The sequence below is a fragment of the Sebastes fasciatus genome, chromosome 8 (assembly GCF_043250625.1).
Source record: "Sebastes fasciatus isolate fSebFas1 chromosome 8, fSebFas1.pri, whole genome shotgun sequence".
NCBI classification, from domain to species: Eukaryota; Metazoa; Chordata; class Actinopteri; order Perciformes; family Sebastidae; genus Sebastes; species Sebastes fasciatus.
Window position 1 is genome coordinate 24,019,033 of NC_133802.1, and position 17,244 is coordinate 24,036,276.

Sequence of the window (17,244 nt, forward strand, 5' to 3'; positions counted from 1 at the left end):
TATACAATATTTAGACCATTACACGGTTTTAAACATAAACATTCTAAATGTGTCCCAGTTTATTTCCTGTTGCAGTGGATGTAAATAACATCAGCTGACAGGAAGAAAACATGGACCCACACTGTTGCATAGCAACGCAATTCCTTTGCAATTCTGTTGAAATGCACTAAAATGGAGCGTTTCAGACAGAGGGTAAGAGGGTAGAGAGTATTCAGGCGGACAGTATGAGGAAAATAATTAGTTTTTTAACATTATAGCATGAAAACATGTTCTAGTAAAAACACAAAATACAAGTATGAACCTGAAAATGAGCACGATATGGGACCTTTAACTATTTTGTCGAGGCGCTGTCTCATTTTTAAATTTTCCCGGTTGCACTTGAAAGCACCACGGGGTTTCAGTTTCTATCGTCTCGTTAAGGTCCCAAACTGTCTACCTACCTACTCTCGCGAGACTTTGCAGTCTGCGTTGCAAGCAGGGTGAAATCTCGTGAGCTTGTCTGTAAAGCAAAGCGGAGAGAGAGAGAGAAAGAGAGACAGAGAGGAACAAACAGCGTGAAGACTTAATAAAGCGTGCATTTTATCAGACGGTGATTCTGCAACATTTCGCAAGAAGAAAGCAGAGCACCGAAACTTTGCTTTACTTTAAAAGTTCACTTATCGTCTGGTAACTTTGGAGGTGAAGTTGTAACAGTAGCGGCTCTGAGGAGTCTCCAGCTCGGAGCAGAAGAAGAGTCGGTGGTCGGTAGTCGGTCGGTCGGTTCTGCAGGAATGTCGCAGAAAGAGAGACCGAAGTTTTACCGTCAGGAGGTCAACAAGACCATCTGGGAAGTCCCGGAGAGATACCAAACCCTGTCCCCGGTGGGCTCTGGAGCCTACGGATCCGTGTGGTAAATCACTTTGTGTTAGTTTGTGGAGCTTTCTTAGTAGTCACCTAAAACTTAACCCTCCATTCATTTAGACGTGCAGGCCTGCTGCTGCTAAACATGCTAAAGTTAGGTTAGCTTCATCCTGACTGTCTGCTGGCAAGGTGGAGCCACGATGTGTGTCTTTAGACAAGAAAACCTGTTGACTTGTTTATTTGTTTTGCACAATTTAATACTATACAACATAAAAAAAAAAAAAAAGTATAATATGCAGTGCAGGAAGAGGCAAAAAAAAACCACTGGGCTTATCTGATGCCTCCACCTTTAGAGACAAGATTAATATAAAGACATAATATGACTGCATAATAGTGATACGACTTGTTATCTAACTTGTGAAACTCACATTTAACTATATCTAACTACATATATAGCCACACTGCAGGAAGCTGCTCAACAACAACAACTTGGTCTTTATCTAATCAGTGTTGATCAGCATGTTACCATAACAGAACTATGTTACCATAACAGAACTAACTCATAAAGCTATTATATATGTATATTATTACACACTGTTGCTGCAGATAGTGTTTCCAGAGGCTAATTTAATGACACCTGGTTTGGAAAATTAGATTTAATATACATTATTAGTTTTAGATCCTAGCAACAGTTTAATGATAATGTTATTGTTGGGTGTTGCTAATGTGTTTTGGAAATATGTGATGTGACAATATTTCTATTATTTGGTGCTTTCATATAAATATTTAGTTTAATCTGAAAAATCAAATATCATGATATTTTTTACCAAATACCTCCATATTGATACTGCAACGATATTGTAGAATTAATCATTGGTGCTTTCACAAAATATTTATTTATTTATATATATATATATATTTTTTATATAAATAATCATCAGTAATGTGCATCTAATGACTATAATGACAGCTATAACAGTCTGGTAAATTCAGAAAATTACATCACATTATTGTAATGTAGACTTTAAAACCAGGAACACTTATGCAATATCATGATATCCAAACTCTAAAACGATATCTGGTCTCATATCATGATATCGATATATTGCCCAGCCCTATCTCAGAGTAAACAGCACTAGTAGTGTTGATAAGGTGGCCAAAAAGAAAGATGCTTAAAGTTATTTTCACTCACGTAGAATAGTTTAATAAATTCAGATTTGTGCTGAAACGATGGTCGATTCATTAGTTGATCAACAAAAATCCCCCAAATCCTACCATCTATTTAGTCTGGCTTTCATATAGTGTTTCACAAGTTTAGTGGGTTTATTATTTTTACAATTTTATACTCTATTTTATTTGTTTTATCAACATTTTACTACTTTTAGTAACTGTTAATCATTACATTTGTCAATTTTACTTGGCAATTGTTTGTAAAGCACTTTGAAGTGCATTGATTTGTTCGAAAGGTGCTATATAAATAAAGTTTGATTGACTAAATAATTTGAAATCAAAGGATTTGTTGCTTTTCTATTTCATATCATTGAAAATTAATTTTTTTTCTGATATTTTATAGACTAAAGGATTATTCTATTAATTGTAAAAACAATTAATAGATTGATCAATAATGCAATTAATTGTTAATTGCAGCCTTAATCCAGACAGTTGTGTAACTTTAATTGTAATATATCCAATAGAACCAGGAAACTACAAATCCCAAATGATAGGTAGTCTCATCTAAATATGAATATTCAATATATCTTCCGGCCTTAATGAAAACATCTCGATAACTACTCATCTTTTATGCAGCTCTACAGTGAATGCTTTCATTAATGATAAACAAATTTGCAGGACATAATCATTTGCATTTACAGTGTAGATCTTTCCTCTTGATTATTTTTAGAAGACTTTGCTGGTGAGGTGGATTTCCTTAATGCTGCTTCATTGTGAAAGTGTAAGCTTTCATAGGATTGGCCCTTTGCAATGGTTGTGCTGATACTATCTAGGACACAACATTGTCAGCGCTACACTTGATTTAGTGGGCAGATGTTTGTTTTGCAAATGGAAGCAGACAGCTGTGCTGTTGCTGGGCAATAGGATAATCTGTTGCTGGTCAGATTACTGTCCGCTCACCACCAGTGCATCGACTGTGATTGTTTTTTTCCCCCCAACAGTACACTGGCTTATATTGGTCAGTGTTTACATTATGGACCAAGTTTACTGTGAATTTCAAACCAGTTTATTTATACTGGAACTGCACAGCTTTAATGTTGAGATGGCACATGCATATCTGAAAATTGTACAATATATAGAAAACACTAATGACAATAACATTTAGTTGTCTCAATCAGAAAGTGACTCATACATCAGCATCATTTATAAATAATTGCAATTATTATGGCACTGACCTGACCATTGGGAGCAACTTTGGGTTCAGTGTCAACATATGAATCAACATTTTTTAGCTTTTTAAAGCTTTATTTGCCAAGTACATATTGTTCATACAAGGAATTGGCCTTTGGTTTTGTGCATCTCTCTAAACGTACTTACGCAGAAATAGAAATAACAGCTAGGGACAAGGACAACAAAGCTGGACAAATAAAGGCAAGGATCAGACAGGAAAGATATGCACACAAGTGGTGATAAAATAGGTGTATATATAAATATTGTATAAATATATATAATGAGCACCAATGACCAACAATAAAATGAGAAATAAAATTAAAACGTTTATATAAAAGTTAAGTGTTCTGTAAGTTGTAGACAATAAAATAATGCAGAGAAAGAAATGCTGAATGGATATGATGTGATTAATGGACCACCTGTTTTATCTATTGAGTCAGAATATTATCCATGTTTAGTTAGTTATCAAAGTAGAAAAGTTGGGATAACATCAAAGCAGTCAGTGTCTGCAGATTAATTTTTTATTGAAATGTAATTGCTGACATGTTTTGGCCTGAGGCCTTAAAGCCCTTTTTTCTGCAATTGATTAATATCTTTGAGGTTGAGCATCTAGTGTCTCTCTCTGAAATGTGTATTTGTTGGATTTTCCATATTTATAATTTGTGGAACTGCTGTTCATAGATGTTTTTTTTCTTCTAAAAATGCATGTTTTAATTGCTTGACATGAGCACCCACATTTGTATCAAGACTCTGACAAGAAGACATTGGTATTGGTTGATAAGTTGATTGGCTGTGACTGTAACTAGGTGAGCTGAGCAGGAGGAAGTGTTTGGTTTGGCCTAGACAGACAGTCTTCAGAGTGCAGGACCGTCTGCAGGCAGAGCTGCTCCTAATCTGCTGAGAGATGACATTTTCTGCTGATGTCGCCCTTTTCCGCAGCCTTCAGCAGCTCTTACTGCACCTAATTTGGTTTTGAGAGCAAACTCAGCCCATTCTGAGCCGAAACAGTTTTTCCTCATCTGCTTAAGAATGACAAGCTTGCTTTTCGTTTTTAAGTTCATTTCTAGTTCAAAGTGTTGATTTTCATCACGTGTAGGTTTTATTCTTTAAATCAGTCTATAAGTAAGGTTACAATGACAAGAGTATTATTACTGATGATATTTAAAGGAGACCGATTATGTTTCTGTGCTCTTTCCTTTAGTGTGTTATATAGTTTTTTTGTGCATGTAAAAGGTTGCAAAGTTACAAAGCACAAAGTCCACACCAAAGGGAGGTACTCTCCCCCACAGAAACACTGCTCCTGAACTGCCTGAAAGGCCTTGCTTGAAGTCCCGCCTTTTCCTCCGTAACGTAGTGATGTCACCAAGTTGCATAATGCAACACATTTGCAAAACGGCTGTTTTGGCACGTCGTCAAACAAAGCTAATTAGAGTGGGGCTGGAGCGGAATCTGAAGAGTTTAGTTTGGGCCAGCTGACCAATGGGAGCAGACTCTGCGTTTCGGGAGGGCGGGGGCGGAGCTCAAACAGAGCGTTTCAGACAGAGGGTGAAAAGAGGTGCTGCAGCACAGCCTGTATGAGAACAGTAAAGTGTTTTTTTAACATTAAAGCATGTAAACATGTTCTAGTAGAAACCCCAAATACAAGTATGTACCTGGAAAAAAAGCATAATAGGTCCTCTTTAAGCTTACATGTTTGCCCACTTTTCTTTAACAGTTCTGCGTATGATTTGAAGACTGGTTTGAAGATAGCTGTGAAGAAGCTTTCTAGGCCATTTCAGTCCATCATCCACGCCAAGAGAACGTACAGAGAGCTGCGGTTGCTGAAGCACATGAAACACGAAAATGTGAGTCGACTTGTTTCTCTTCCCTTTTGTTCTGTCTGATGGCGAGCATCAAAACAAAGTTGTTATTGTCGCCTTATGCAACCCCTCAGACTGTGTTTGCATATTATGTTGCCTATTACTTTAATTGCCGCCCATTGTTGTCAGTGTTAACTCCACAGTGATTTTTCATATGATTGCAGGTGATTGGCCTCCTAGATGTCTTCAGTCCTGCTACTAGTCTGAAGGAATTCACTGATGTGTAAGTTTAGAATAACAACCTTTATCCCAAGTTCACCTCAGCAACACTTGTGCATGATTTAACAACAGCGTTCAACAAACTGCAGCCCTTAGTTTTGCAGCAGCAGCAGGCTGGGAAACACCTGGACACCGGCCAGCTGACTAAATACACTGGAACATTTCTTAGACACTGTTAGTTATTCACTCGCTGGCTGCTACAAGAGTTACTTCACTACCAGCTTCCTTCCCTTTGTTTCCTGTTTTCTAGCTTTGTGAAACATAACAGCTTTGCTGGCAAACAGGTAGTTATTGTTTGATGTTAGAAGTAGTTAGAAATGGGAAGTGGACAGCGAGACGGTGACTAAATCCTCAGACGAGCGTGCGTGCTGCCTCCCCCGTCATGTGTGGAATGTCTCTTTCTCTTCTGTACACACTGAGCGTCTTGTATCAAGATCAAATTGTGACGGATTTCAGTCGACACCCGACACAAGAATGCGTCTCAAATACTTGGAGTCAGATTTCTCTTCCCCGCTCATTTTTAATTTCACATACTTTATACATTCCTGCATGGAAAATTACTCCATTTGACTCATTTTGGAGCAGTTTGGGAGTGGGCAGTGCAGCACCCAGGGGACCAGCTTAATGTCTGAGGCCTTGGTCAGCAGCATTATTTCTAATACCTAACATGCATGTCATTATGCGTGGGAGGAAAACCATTCAAATACTGGGAGAATATGTCAACTCCCAAGACCAAAACACAGGAACTTGGAGACAGTGCCCCCTGATTTTTAACTGTGGGAACCTGCAGTGACTGCTAAACAGAAAATGCTGCAGGTTTGAGCTCAGTCATACAACTACAGATAAGGATATTATGAAGTAGCTGATTGGTATGGCATTTTAATTAAGGACTTCAAAAACCTTTTCCAAGTAGTTTGGTGTATGCAAATCATCTACTGGTATATTCATGTATGAAGTTATTTGTGTCACATAAAATACTACGTTAGGAAGTCTGTGAATGTGCTGTACTTGCAATGCAGCGTTTCCACTCTTTAATATATGGTATTTGCTGTGTGAAATGGCGCCTCTGCTCTTTCCCCAAAAGGTTAATGTTTTATTTAATTCTTCCTGACCGCCAGAGATGGTGTACATACTGTATATGCGACAAAACTCCAAGTATTATACAGTGTTTCGTGGCATTTAACTTCATAAAAGCCCACCGTTGCTGTAAAACACTGCAGGAAACCCTGTCTGAATGCTACACTATATATGCGGTCTCAAGCGTCTCTGACCGCTCAGAAAGGGTTGTGTTTCAGGTGAATACATGCCTGCATTGAGAGCTGTCCACTGTCAGATCACACACGATGCATTTTAATGCAAAATGTGAAAAAGGCTTCAGACATTGACAGCTAGAGCTGATGCAGAGAAGTGAAGTTTGCCCTTTGTTTCCCTCAGTCATGTCCCTGAATAGCCTCTCTCCCATGCAGTGTGTATACATGACCTTTTCATATTTTACATGACAGTGTCATGACAATGCTGTAGTAAGGATTAATAACTGTGAATACTTTTTAAAAGGGAACTCCCATTAACTTTACACATCAAATTTTGTTTATAGGTCATAATAGAGACAGAGTATAATTAAGTCTCGCCCACACTGGTGCCTCCTTGTCACTTTAGTCTGCTGGCAAACAACAGACAGATGCCTAAAAGCTGCAGTGTTTATTAGCTGCTGAACTGAAATACTGAGAATACTGAGAATACTGGCAATAAGACTTGAGGCATCAGCAGGAACAATGGGGGAAACTGTGGGGTCCTGACACTCACTGTTCACCTATGTGTGCAGCAAGCATTTAGTCCAAATGTCAGTTTTAGGTTAACTACATTTCTGTAAGTTAAGTTAAAGCATTTTGACAGAATGCAACTTGTGGAATGTGGATACATCAGAAAGCTATGCAGTAATGTTATTATATCTGCGAGTGCCTTAGCTCACTACAGTAACTTGCTAACAATAGCTCGCTAAAAGCTAACTTGCCCCATCCCATCATTATTTTAGTTATCAACTCCACCCTTGTTAGACATAGGGCGCTAAAATAATCCTTTGACATGCTGGAATGTAAAGTTTTCAGCTAGCTAAAGGCATTTTGTTAGCATTTCAGCCCTTGGTTGCATATTGTGGCGTCGCTTGTTTCCTCTCCTGTGGGCGTGGTTTTCAGACTATGGCGTTTTAGCAGCCTGGAGAGGCTTTTTGTAATTGTTTTAATGACCGTGAAACGTTTTGTGCAGTGCATCTGTGTTGCAGAGCGCCTCGTGTTTTCCACTCTATGCGCCTCGTGTTTTTGCAGGAACGCCCTGAACGCCATGAGTTGAAAAAAACTTAACGTCAGAGCAGAAAAGAGCCCAACGTCATTAGCGTTTTTTTCTCATTGTGGTGACTTTTGCTGGATACGTGGAGCTGTATGACTTAACTAACTGTAGTTACCATGATCTGGACAGAAAACAACACTAGCACTCATTTGCCAAGCAACAATAACAAAAAGACGCTGCAAACTGCAAAAAACTGTCTGAACGGGCAACAAAAAGGCAGTGCGGTGCGTCTCGCATTTTGCACCTACAAAATGCGTTCTGTCTGATCAGGCCCTTAATGTCCAGAATTTTTGCAGAATGGAAATATAGATCACATTGGAACAAGACTTTGCATAGAAACATACTTCAACTTCTTTATCACACTTTGAGCAGTGGTGTTTTGCTGTTGAAATGGAGAGCCATCCGTCAAAGTTGCCCCACCCTCTTCCTCACAGATTAGCATAATGTCATGAAGGACTGGAGTTAGTACAAGATCACACATGTAGATTGTGTGCGAGACTGAGCTCCTGAGAGAGAGGAAGAATAGAAAGAAAAGAGGGGGGGGGGGAGAGTACACAGTAGGTGTGTGGTGTGGAGCTTCTTTTACACTACATAGAAGAATAAATGCTGAGTCACGGGCTGTCAGAAAGAAATATGACTCTCTTTATCTGCACATCTGCTGGAAAATTGGAAATGTTCTGAATGCAGTACGATATCCTGGAAAAAATCCCAGATATGCAGGTGCTTAAAGTGTGATTCCCCTCGGCTCTAAAAATACAGACTGAGTCACAACGCTGTGTAAGGCTCCTCAGAGCTCCTGTTTCTATAGGAGAGAGGAAAACAGAGGTCACTATTTATATCCCTTTTTTTCCAAGTGAACTTTGGAGGGTGTGTGTGTCCCTGTGTGTCCCTGTGTGCCACTGAGAACAAGTTCAAGCGTAACCAGGTTCTATTTTAAGGCCTCGCTCACTGCGCTGTGTGAGAGAATAGAAGAGTATTCATGAAGTGGGTATTTGTTGAGCAGCAGACTAACGAAGCAGCACATGGCTCTGTGTGTTTTGACTGCAGCATCCTGCTCTCCACATATGCTGTTTGGGTGTTTTTAAACAGCTCTGGGATTAGCTTTGAATCATGCACTGATGCGGTCGCATTAAGCCCATTTATCTGTGTGTGTGTTGTTAAATGACGTTCCATTTGTGAAGGGCTTGGCCTTTCAGTGCCTCTGCAGAGATGTGAGCATGAAAAGAAGTAGCAGCTAAACCGGTTTAAGCTCCCATAGGCATATGGGAAATTAGTTTCAGACTGTAAACAAACTCTGGAAAAAACTGATGGAAGTGCAAATATATTAATTTTAAATCTGCAAAGATTAATCGATTAGTTGTCAACTATTAAATTATCCATCTGAGTTGTTATGAAGTGATAAAACATTGACATGCCTTTCTTATATTTGTGTCTCTTTAAACGTTTCTGATTGGCAGGTATCTTGTGACTCACTTAATGGGGGCAGATCTCAACAACATAGTGAAATGTCAGAAACTCACAGATGACCATGTGCAGTTCCTCATTTACCAGATCCTCAGAGGGTTAAAGGTGAGGCATTAGAGAAATAGCTCGGCATTTTGGGAAATACGCTTATTTGTTTTCTTGTCAAGAGTTGGATGAGAAGAGTGGGTGGTATCAATGTTCTCATCTAACTCTGAGCAAGACAGCAAATGAGCTTATTTCCCAAAATGCTAGAAGAATCAATGGTTGTACTGCCTCTGCCTATGTATTGCTAAATCAATACAACTTTACACTGATCATGTAATTTAATTCACGTTCTCCTCCATCTCTCTCCGCAGTATATCCACTCAGCAGACATCATACACAGAGTAAGTGCCATGTTTGTTTTTTTGTCTGACAAATGTCAGTCTTTGACCTCGATTGGATAAAAAAAAAAAAAAAGTGTGTCAGAGTTTATGACATCTTCCACTTGGCAGAGTTGGGCCTGTGCTGTGTGCAAACACTGGAGGGAAGTCATAAACAGGACCTTTACTTTTGCACAGTGTTAATGATGTAATGCTTCTATTTTAATGTTCACAATGAAGGGGCAGATTTCAATCATGAAAAGTAGAGAGAGCAAGATTTCAGATCCAAAATGATGCTCATGACTTAAACTTAAAGTGCACTAATTCACATTTGGGCTTTCTTCTCTTCAGGATTTGAAACCCAGTAATCTGGCGGTGAATGAAGACTGTGAGCTGAAGGTCAGTGAACTGCTGCGCTCATTTAAAATATCGGATTATCCTGAGTCCACAAATGTGAATATTTTTCAAACAACTCTGCTGTTTTTGCACTTCTATTGCGCCCAGATTTTGGACTTTGGTTTGGCGCGGCACACCGATGATGAGATGACCGGCTACGTGGCTACCCGCTGGTACCGCGCCCCAGAGATCATGTTGAACTGGATGCATTACAACATGACAGGTAGATGACATTAAAAAGATGACTTTTTTTTGCATTGATACATCACGGTAGAAGAGACAATCTTAATGTTTGTGTCCTGCTTTTCTGTGTTTCAGTGGATATTTGGTCAGTGGGCTGTATAATGGCAGAACTCCTCACTGGAAAAACTCTGTTTCCTGGAACTGATCGTATCCTTTTTTGTTTGAGTGTACAGCTCCCATAGCTGGAGAGACTCTGACACACATTTGCATAACGAATCAAACAAGTTAAACGCACATTGACATTGTTGTGTACAGTAGCAGAAACAGATTTGCAACGCTTCTTTTCTGTGTCCTCTCACGAAAACCTGCTTTTCTGCTTTTCTCTTCCAACACGATGCTGCCTGAGGCGTTTTATTAATATTAAAAACGTAACAGATAGTACCTGTTTCCACACTTCCCTCTGGCTTGCCCTTTGCTGGTATGTTTCCACTGGCGTGCTTCAACTCTTCCTACACCGTCAGTATGCATCGTTGGCTCCGGTCCACTTTCTGCCTGCACCACTGCCAGTCTTTGTATGGGCCTTCCAGTCTGCGCCGTCTGTGCTTAAGATTTTGTTTATCTTTCTCTCCCCCTGCCAGTGTTTTCTGACTAAAGGCTGAGTTTAAGTGTACAACAGCGCTGTCCGCTGCCTCTACTTTTGTCATGCTGTAAGCTTGTCTGCAGGTTACATTTCAAATATCTTCTCTCCTCTGTGCAGACTTGTGGTAGGCTTTTCTTCTTTTGTTGCATCTCATGTGTGAAATATAAAGTAAACATAGTGAAATTAAATATCACAGATGTTTTTTAAGTAAGTTTCACAAGGAGGATGAAGACTAACAGGTCTGATCACAAGTTCTCCCTTGCCCAGCATCTGGTCTTCCTTTAACCGTGTGCCGGTAGACATTGATCAGTTGAAGCTAATCATGCTGCTCGTCGGAACACCAGGGCCCGAGCTCTTGATGAAAATATCTTCAGAGTCTGTGAGTTCACAAAGATATGCAAGGTTTTTCTCTAACCAGATTTGTGCTCCCAACCTGTCACAATAACCTTTATCTGCTACCTAACTGACAGCATGTTTTTCCAGCCTTCAGCTTTGTGGATTTGACCCTATCTGCCTCTTTAACCGGGTGAATTAAATTACGTTTGTCATGATGTGATTATGACACACAGGTGATTGAGCTCTGGCTTTCACTGATCCACTGTAATGCAAAGTATTGTGTTGTGTCTTTCCTCTAAATCTTTGTCACAATTTGCTTCAAAGCTTGAAGTTTGCTTTTCAACATAACATTGTAGTGCATCTAGAGTGTTAGATTGAGAAGCAGCTTCTTAACCAACTCCGCTCTGTCGCCATACTCCCCTTGACACAAGCTTCATAGACATAAACCAGCTTCAGCAGATAATGCGTCTAACAGGAACGCCCCCAGCAACTCTAATAAGCAGGATGCCCAGCCACGAGGTGAGCAGGATCCACAGTTACTTTCTTTAGACCAGACAGTAGACCGGGGCAGGAGGACAATCACACCTGCTGTAACTTTTTCTTTGCTTTTAAAGCAACGCAGCTCTTGGCTTAGTATCCTATATTTATCCTGAGTGTTGCCCCAAAACGGTTCCACACTTACCGTAATATTTGATGCCAAGATTGAACTATGTTAAAAATCTTGATTTAACTCTTATTCTCTTAAAGGGATAGTTTCGGTGTTTTGAAGTGTGGTTGTATGAGGTGTGCATTACTTACAGTAGATGACGGTCCGAACGCCCCCAGTTTGGAGAAGCAGACAGGAATTACCACACGGGAACAAAGCAATGTACTGCTGTGGACGGGGCCGGCAGCAAAACGTATTTTAGCCACCTAAAAGAAAGTCCCACCTAAAAAAAATCATTTTAAGTGTACGCTATATTTAGAATATTTTCACAGCTTTACATTGCCATCAGACAACCCTTTCTATCTGGGAACTAGATGTTGTATCCATCTATGCTTTCGACAAAGCTACCAGACTCCATTGGGAAAAAAATAATGTAATTTTACCTCGCAGAACACGAGGGTTGCTGGTCTACCGCTGCCTCGATCGGTTAGTTTGTTTATGTTATTGTGTGGAGTCTGGTTGCTTTGGCGAGAGCATATAACAGCTTCTTTCCCCATCGGAAACATAGACTGTATAGCTGTCTCATGGCAAGGTAAACTGGAAAAAAAATTCTAAATATAGCGTGCACCCTCCAAACTGGGGGCGTGCCGACCGTCATCTACTGTAGATAATACACTGACTACGGATAAGTACCTCATACAACCCCACTTCAAAATGATATCAGTGATAAATCAATCAATGAAGATGTCCACACTAATTATAGCATCACTCCACTGACTCAGACTACTTTGGTCAAGTGGGGTGTAAGGAGCAGCCCAGCCTCTAGGTGCCACTACCGGGATTTAGGATTTCAGTTTGCAGTTTAATCCATGGTTTAATCCGAGTAATTGTCTGACACGCTTGCTGCATGAGATTGTGATTACCAGAAGTGACTCTGAACCCGTGTGGTAAAGGCATTTGTGTGCTTGTCATTACACTCGGGTAGTAATAAAATGTCTCTTCAGTAGGGCTGCAACTAACAATTATTTTCATTGTCAATTAATCTGTAAATTATTTTCTCGATTAAACGTTTAGTTTGGTCTATAAAATGGTGAAAATGTCAATCGGTGTTTCCCAAAGCCCAAGTTGACGTCCTCAAATAATCTTGTTTTGTCCACAACTCAAAGATATTCAGTTTACTGTCATAGATGAGTAAAGAAGCCAGAAAATATTCACATTTAAGAAGCTGGAATCAGAGAATTTTTTTTTAAAACATTACTCAAACCGATTGATTATCAAAATAGTTGGCGATTAATTTAATAGTTGACAACTAATTGATTAATTGTTGCAGCTCTTCTCTTCAGAATTAAGCATGCACACTGTGTGCAATAGCGAGGCTTACTGTTGGTGATACAGTGGATACTAACAGCACTTTCTGGTTGAAAGATGCTTTGTTCTTTGGTTTTCTTTCTGTTTTGGTTGCACATTTCTTGCTCCCTTGCTTCACTCAACATGTTTTTGTGTAATTTATTTTTCACTCCAAATGATAGAATAATTGTCCGTCTGCAACTTAAACTCTTCCGTTACCCCGTGAGGTTTATTATCAGGAAAGTTATGACCAGTAGAACAAGATACATCCGTCTATTTGTTTCTGGTGTTGAGTCTCCACTCAGACAGGAGACTAGAACAGCGGGGGCTTTTCTTTTTACAGAATATTTGGGGCTCATTATTTTAGTTTATGAGATATATTTCTATTAGGGACCATGTACAAAAATACATTAATCTCAAAAGAGAGAACAGATGCTTTGCACCAGATTTAGCTACTAGCTTATTTTCCATCTATAGTCCCAGGGCAGGTGAAAGGAAAAAATACAACACAGAGCAAAACCTCATCATCTCCACTGCAGAAAAAGTATTTTAAGTTATGTTTTGTAATTTCGACCATGGGCGGTGGTCAGTAAAAAAGGATTATTCCTCGTCAAAGGAGCATCTTGTTTACTGTAAACTGCACGGATCAGCGTCGTCATGCACGAGGAAACACGTCGACCTATAGGTGCATAGGGACAGAAAATACGGGTGGAAATAGATCTGTAAAAACGAAAACAATGAGCTTTACTGCAGAGGGCTCAAGCTTTAACACCATCATACAGTATACTGAATCAGAATCAGAATCAAAATTCTTTATTGTCATTATACTCAGGTGCAATGCAATTTCGCAGTCTTCTCTCGTTGTAGTTAAGAATAAACTCAAATTTAAAAAAGCAGGGCTAAAAACAGTAATAGCAACAAAAAGATAGAACTACTTAACTTAAATTTGATTTTACACATTTACAAAGGTACTAAGGTACAATATATACACTTGTAGTATTTATATACATTCAGGATTATGTGATGCAGTGTAGTCACATCTGTAGATAGAAATATAGTAAGTGAGCAGTAATGATTTGATGCAGTTGGCTACATTGAGCAGGATCAGTATCATGAAAATATGTGAGCATTATGAAGCAGGTGGTACTAAATATAGGCGACATGTTGCTGCTAGTAGGAGCTGACATTTGATTTACTGTATATTTCCAGGCCAGGAACTACATCAGCTCCTTGCAACACATGCCTAAGAGGAACTTTGCTGATGTGTTCATTGGTGCTAACCCACAAGGTAATACGAGACATCTGCTCTATTGTTTTGTGGTGCCAGCCACACTGCTAACGGCAATTATATATATATTTTTACATGACAGGGCACTTGGCTGTTTTAGTGGACTGACATTTAGCTGTTTTGACATGTTTTTAAAGCTGTGGACCTTCTGGAGAAAATGCTGGTTCTGGACACAGACAAGCGGATAACAGCAGCCGAGGCTCTGGCTCACTCCTACTTCGCTCAGTACCACGACCCGGACGACGAGCCCGAGGCCGAGCCGTACGACCAGAGCTTTGAGAGCCGTGAGCTGGAGATTGAAGAGTGGAAACGTACGTCATTATTCTACACAGAGAGTCTAATACTCTAAAAAAAAAAAAAAGAAATGGACCCGCCCTTTCTTACATATGCCTCGCTGACAGTATAGAAACCCTATATATGTTTGAACATGTTCTCATTTCTTGCAGGATTAACCTACGAGGCGTTGTGTAGTTTTGAGCCGCCTCTCTTTGACGAGGACGACATGGAGTAAGGAGACGTGCTACCCACATCGAATCCAGCCTGCGACAATTTGAAACAACCTCGATCATGTGCATTAGTGTTAAAAAAATCCTCTCAGACACACTTGTATCAGAGTGCCTACCAGCCTTTCTTTCAGTCTTTGTTAACCGAGAAAAGATTGCCCACCATTGGCTCTTGTGAGGAGATCATTACCAGCGTAGGGAAAGGCAGAGCTCGACCAGTTATCATTATTCTTATTTATGAACCACTAATGTTGATGGTCTGTTGCTGGGAAATGGCGCTTCTTGCCAATAGCTGAAATCATTTTGTATTCTTCAGATTTTTTTAAATTTAGACTTGTCACTGTGACACTGAGATGCTGAAACACCTGGACCTATAGCTGTGCTATTCTGTGTTTTTAAACTTTCTATTGAGTAACTTATGAATGAGCTTCTGTCCATCTATTGAAAAAGGAATATGCTCGTCTACCACTCGCCCTGCCAAGCTGTCACATGTATTAATTGTTCCTATATTTAAAAAGAGATCACTCTGAAGGGTTTCATATCTGTGACAGAAGTAGATTTGATGTTTTTAGGTAGATGATAATTTGAGAATGTGCCTGTTCTGTGTAGTCACTGACCTTCAGTGCTCACCAGCCGAATTTCACACATTTTAATGTTTGTTTTGATAGTTTATGCTCTGTGAGAGAGACGCCGATACATATTTTGGCTACACAGAAACAATCTGAGCCTCTGCTGTTTTTAGGACAGTGCTATTCAACAAGGCACCTAAGAAGTAGGAAAAAAATATTCATAAGTACATGCTCTACTCAAAAACTATGTAAATATCTGTGCGTTATTTTTTAAATCTCTGACTTATTGTGCTTATGTCATGAAGCAATCACTTTTAGTATGTACATCAGTTAAAGACTTTGTGTGCGTTTGCGAGAGTGTGTTTGTTGGTTTACAGGAATTTTAAGTGTCATGCTAAAACCTCTAATAGAAATACTGCTTCAATGTGTAAAAGAGGGATTTCAGATGTATTTATACTTTGTGGAGGTGGTATTTATAAACAACAATCGAAAGATCCCTTAAACTATTTTCAGTCCAGCAGAGTAACTACTATCTTCATCTTTGTTTAACAAAATAAAGACTTATTTTTAAGAGACCTATGTTTTTATTTCCTTATTTTCCAAACACATTTTTTTTATCAGCAGTGCCAATCCTCAGGGATTTCACTTGAGAATCAAATGAATGAATTGACGTGGATGATTTTACCAAAATTGTACATTGATTTCATATTTTGAATATTCATGATGTGTTGCCACATTTACATAATGCATATTTTGACCTTCTCTCCAGCACGTACGATGATGACTAGTGCTGTGTGTTCTTCAGCAAGACACTGATAAACACAAAAACTACTAAATGTAATTGAAAAATCTAAGATTGGCTGTTGAATCATTTCTTGAGTGCACTGTGAATCATCGGTGTGCAGGAGGAGGGATGGCTGATGCATTTGTGTCTGTGGTTCAGCTGTACTTTTTTCAAATATAAAATCTATCTAGCATGTCTCTGACGTGTGAAATGCCTATATAGCCACAATTTAAAAAATTAAAACAAAAATTATACCCTGCCCTGGTTTATGTACCATACCCCTGATATTATCAGGTGAAATTAATTTAAAACATACATATTATTTTGACACACGTCGGCCAAAATATACCAAGAAATTACAGTGCAGAAAGGCCAAAGTTATGTTTTTACGATCATTTACAAATAGTGTTCCCATTACAGTTTGTGACACAAATGTTCCTCTTAGTATATATGTTAGTCACAACATTTTATTAACCAGATTTACAGGATCCTTGCCAAAAATGTTTACACATTTGTTAGAAAAATAAGAATGTTTGATACAATATATCATCACTTTATTGATAATGGTTATAATATGGACCTTAACTTAACTAAATGGTAATGCTGCTGGTGGTGGGGGCTTTTAGAGAATTCCCCCCCCCATTGCTGTATGGAGGACTAAACCTGCCATTATGATAAATAAATAAATAAATGACTCAATAAATAAAAGGCTAGTATAAAATCTGCTTGTGTGTGTAAACTTATCTTTTAATTTTTTTCTTCTTCTCTTTCTTTACCATCCTTTTCAATATTGTATTCTCTTTTTATAATTGACTAAGGTATGCACTGAACAGTGCCCTGATCAAGCCCCTCTGAGTTTTTTTTTGCATGTAATATCAACCTGTGCCTTTTTTATATGTGTAAACAAATAAAATCTAACAACTAATAATAATAATAAAGAAATGAAGAATGATCAATTATCAAATAAATGTGCAGGTTAATTTGAAAATAAATACATTTGCACAGAAATAGAAAAAACAAATAAATAAAATGTATTTATTTATTTAGTTGTTGAGTCATTTATTT

At 38.9% G+C, this 17,244-nt stretch overlaps 1 protein-coding gene across 2 annotated transcripts; it reads left to right on the plus strand.

Moving 5' to 3' along the window:
• The first annotated feature begins 447 nt into the window (after positions 1-447).
• On the plus strand, positions 448-15,970 carry mapk14a (mitogen-activated protein kinase 14a). 2 transcript variants are annotated; one of them, XM_074644516.1, is made up of 12 exons: positions 448-889; positions 4,955-5,084; positions 5,264-5,322; positions 9,119-9,230; positions 9,482-9,511; positions 9,839-9,886; positions 9,992-10,106; positions 10,202-10,273; positions 11,482-11,561; positions 14,245-14,323; positions 14,461-14,634; positions 14,770-15,970. In XM_074644516.1, exons 1-12 carry the CDS (start codon positions 771-773, stop codon positions 14,832-14,834), a joined length of 1,083 nt encoding a protein of 360 aa, XP_074500617.1. In that variant the 5' UTR covers positions 448-770; the 3' UTR covers positions 14,835-15,970. The 2 variants fall into 2 exon arrangements, with proteins under 2 accessions (XP_074500617.1, XP_074500615.1); XM_074644514.1 differs by lacking the exon at positions 11,482-11,561 and adding an exon at positions 11,006-11,085 and having other exon boundaries at positions 457-889.
• Positions 15,971-17,244: the final 1,274 nt, after the last annotated feature.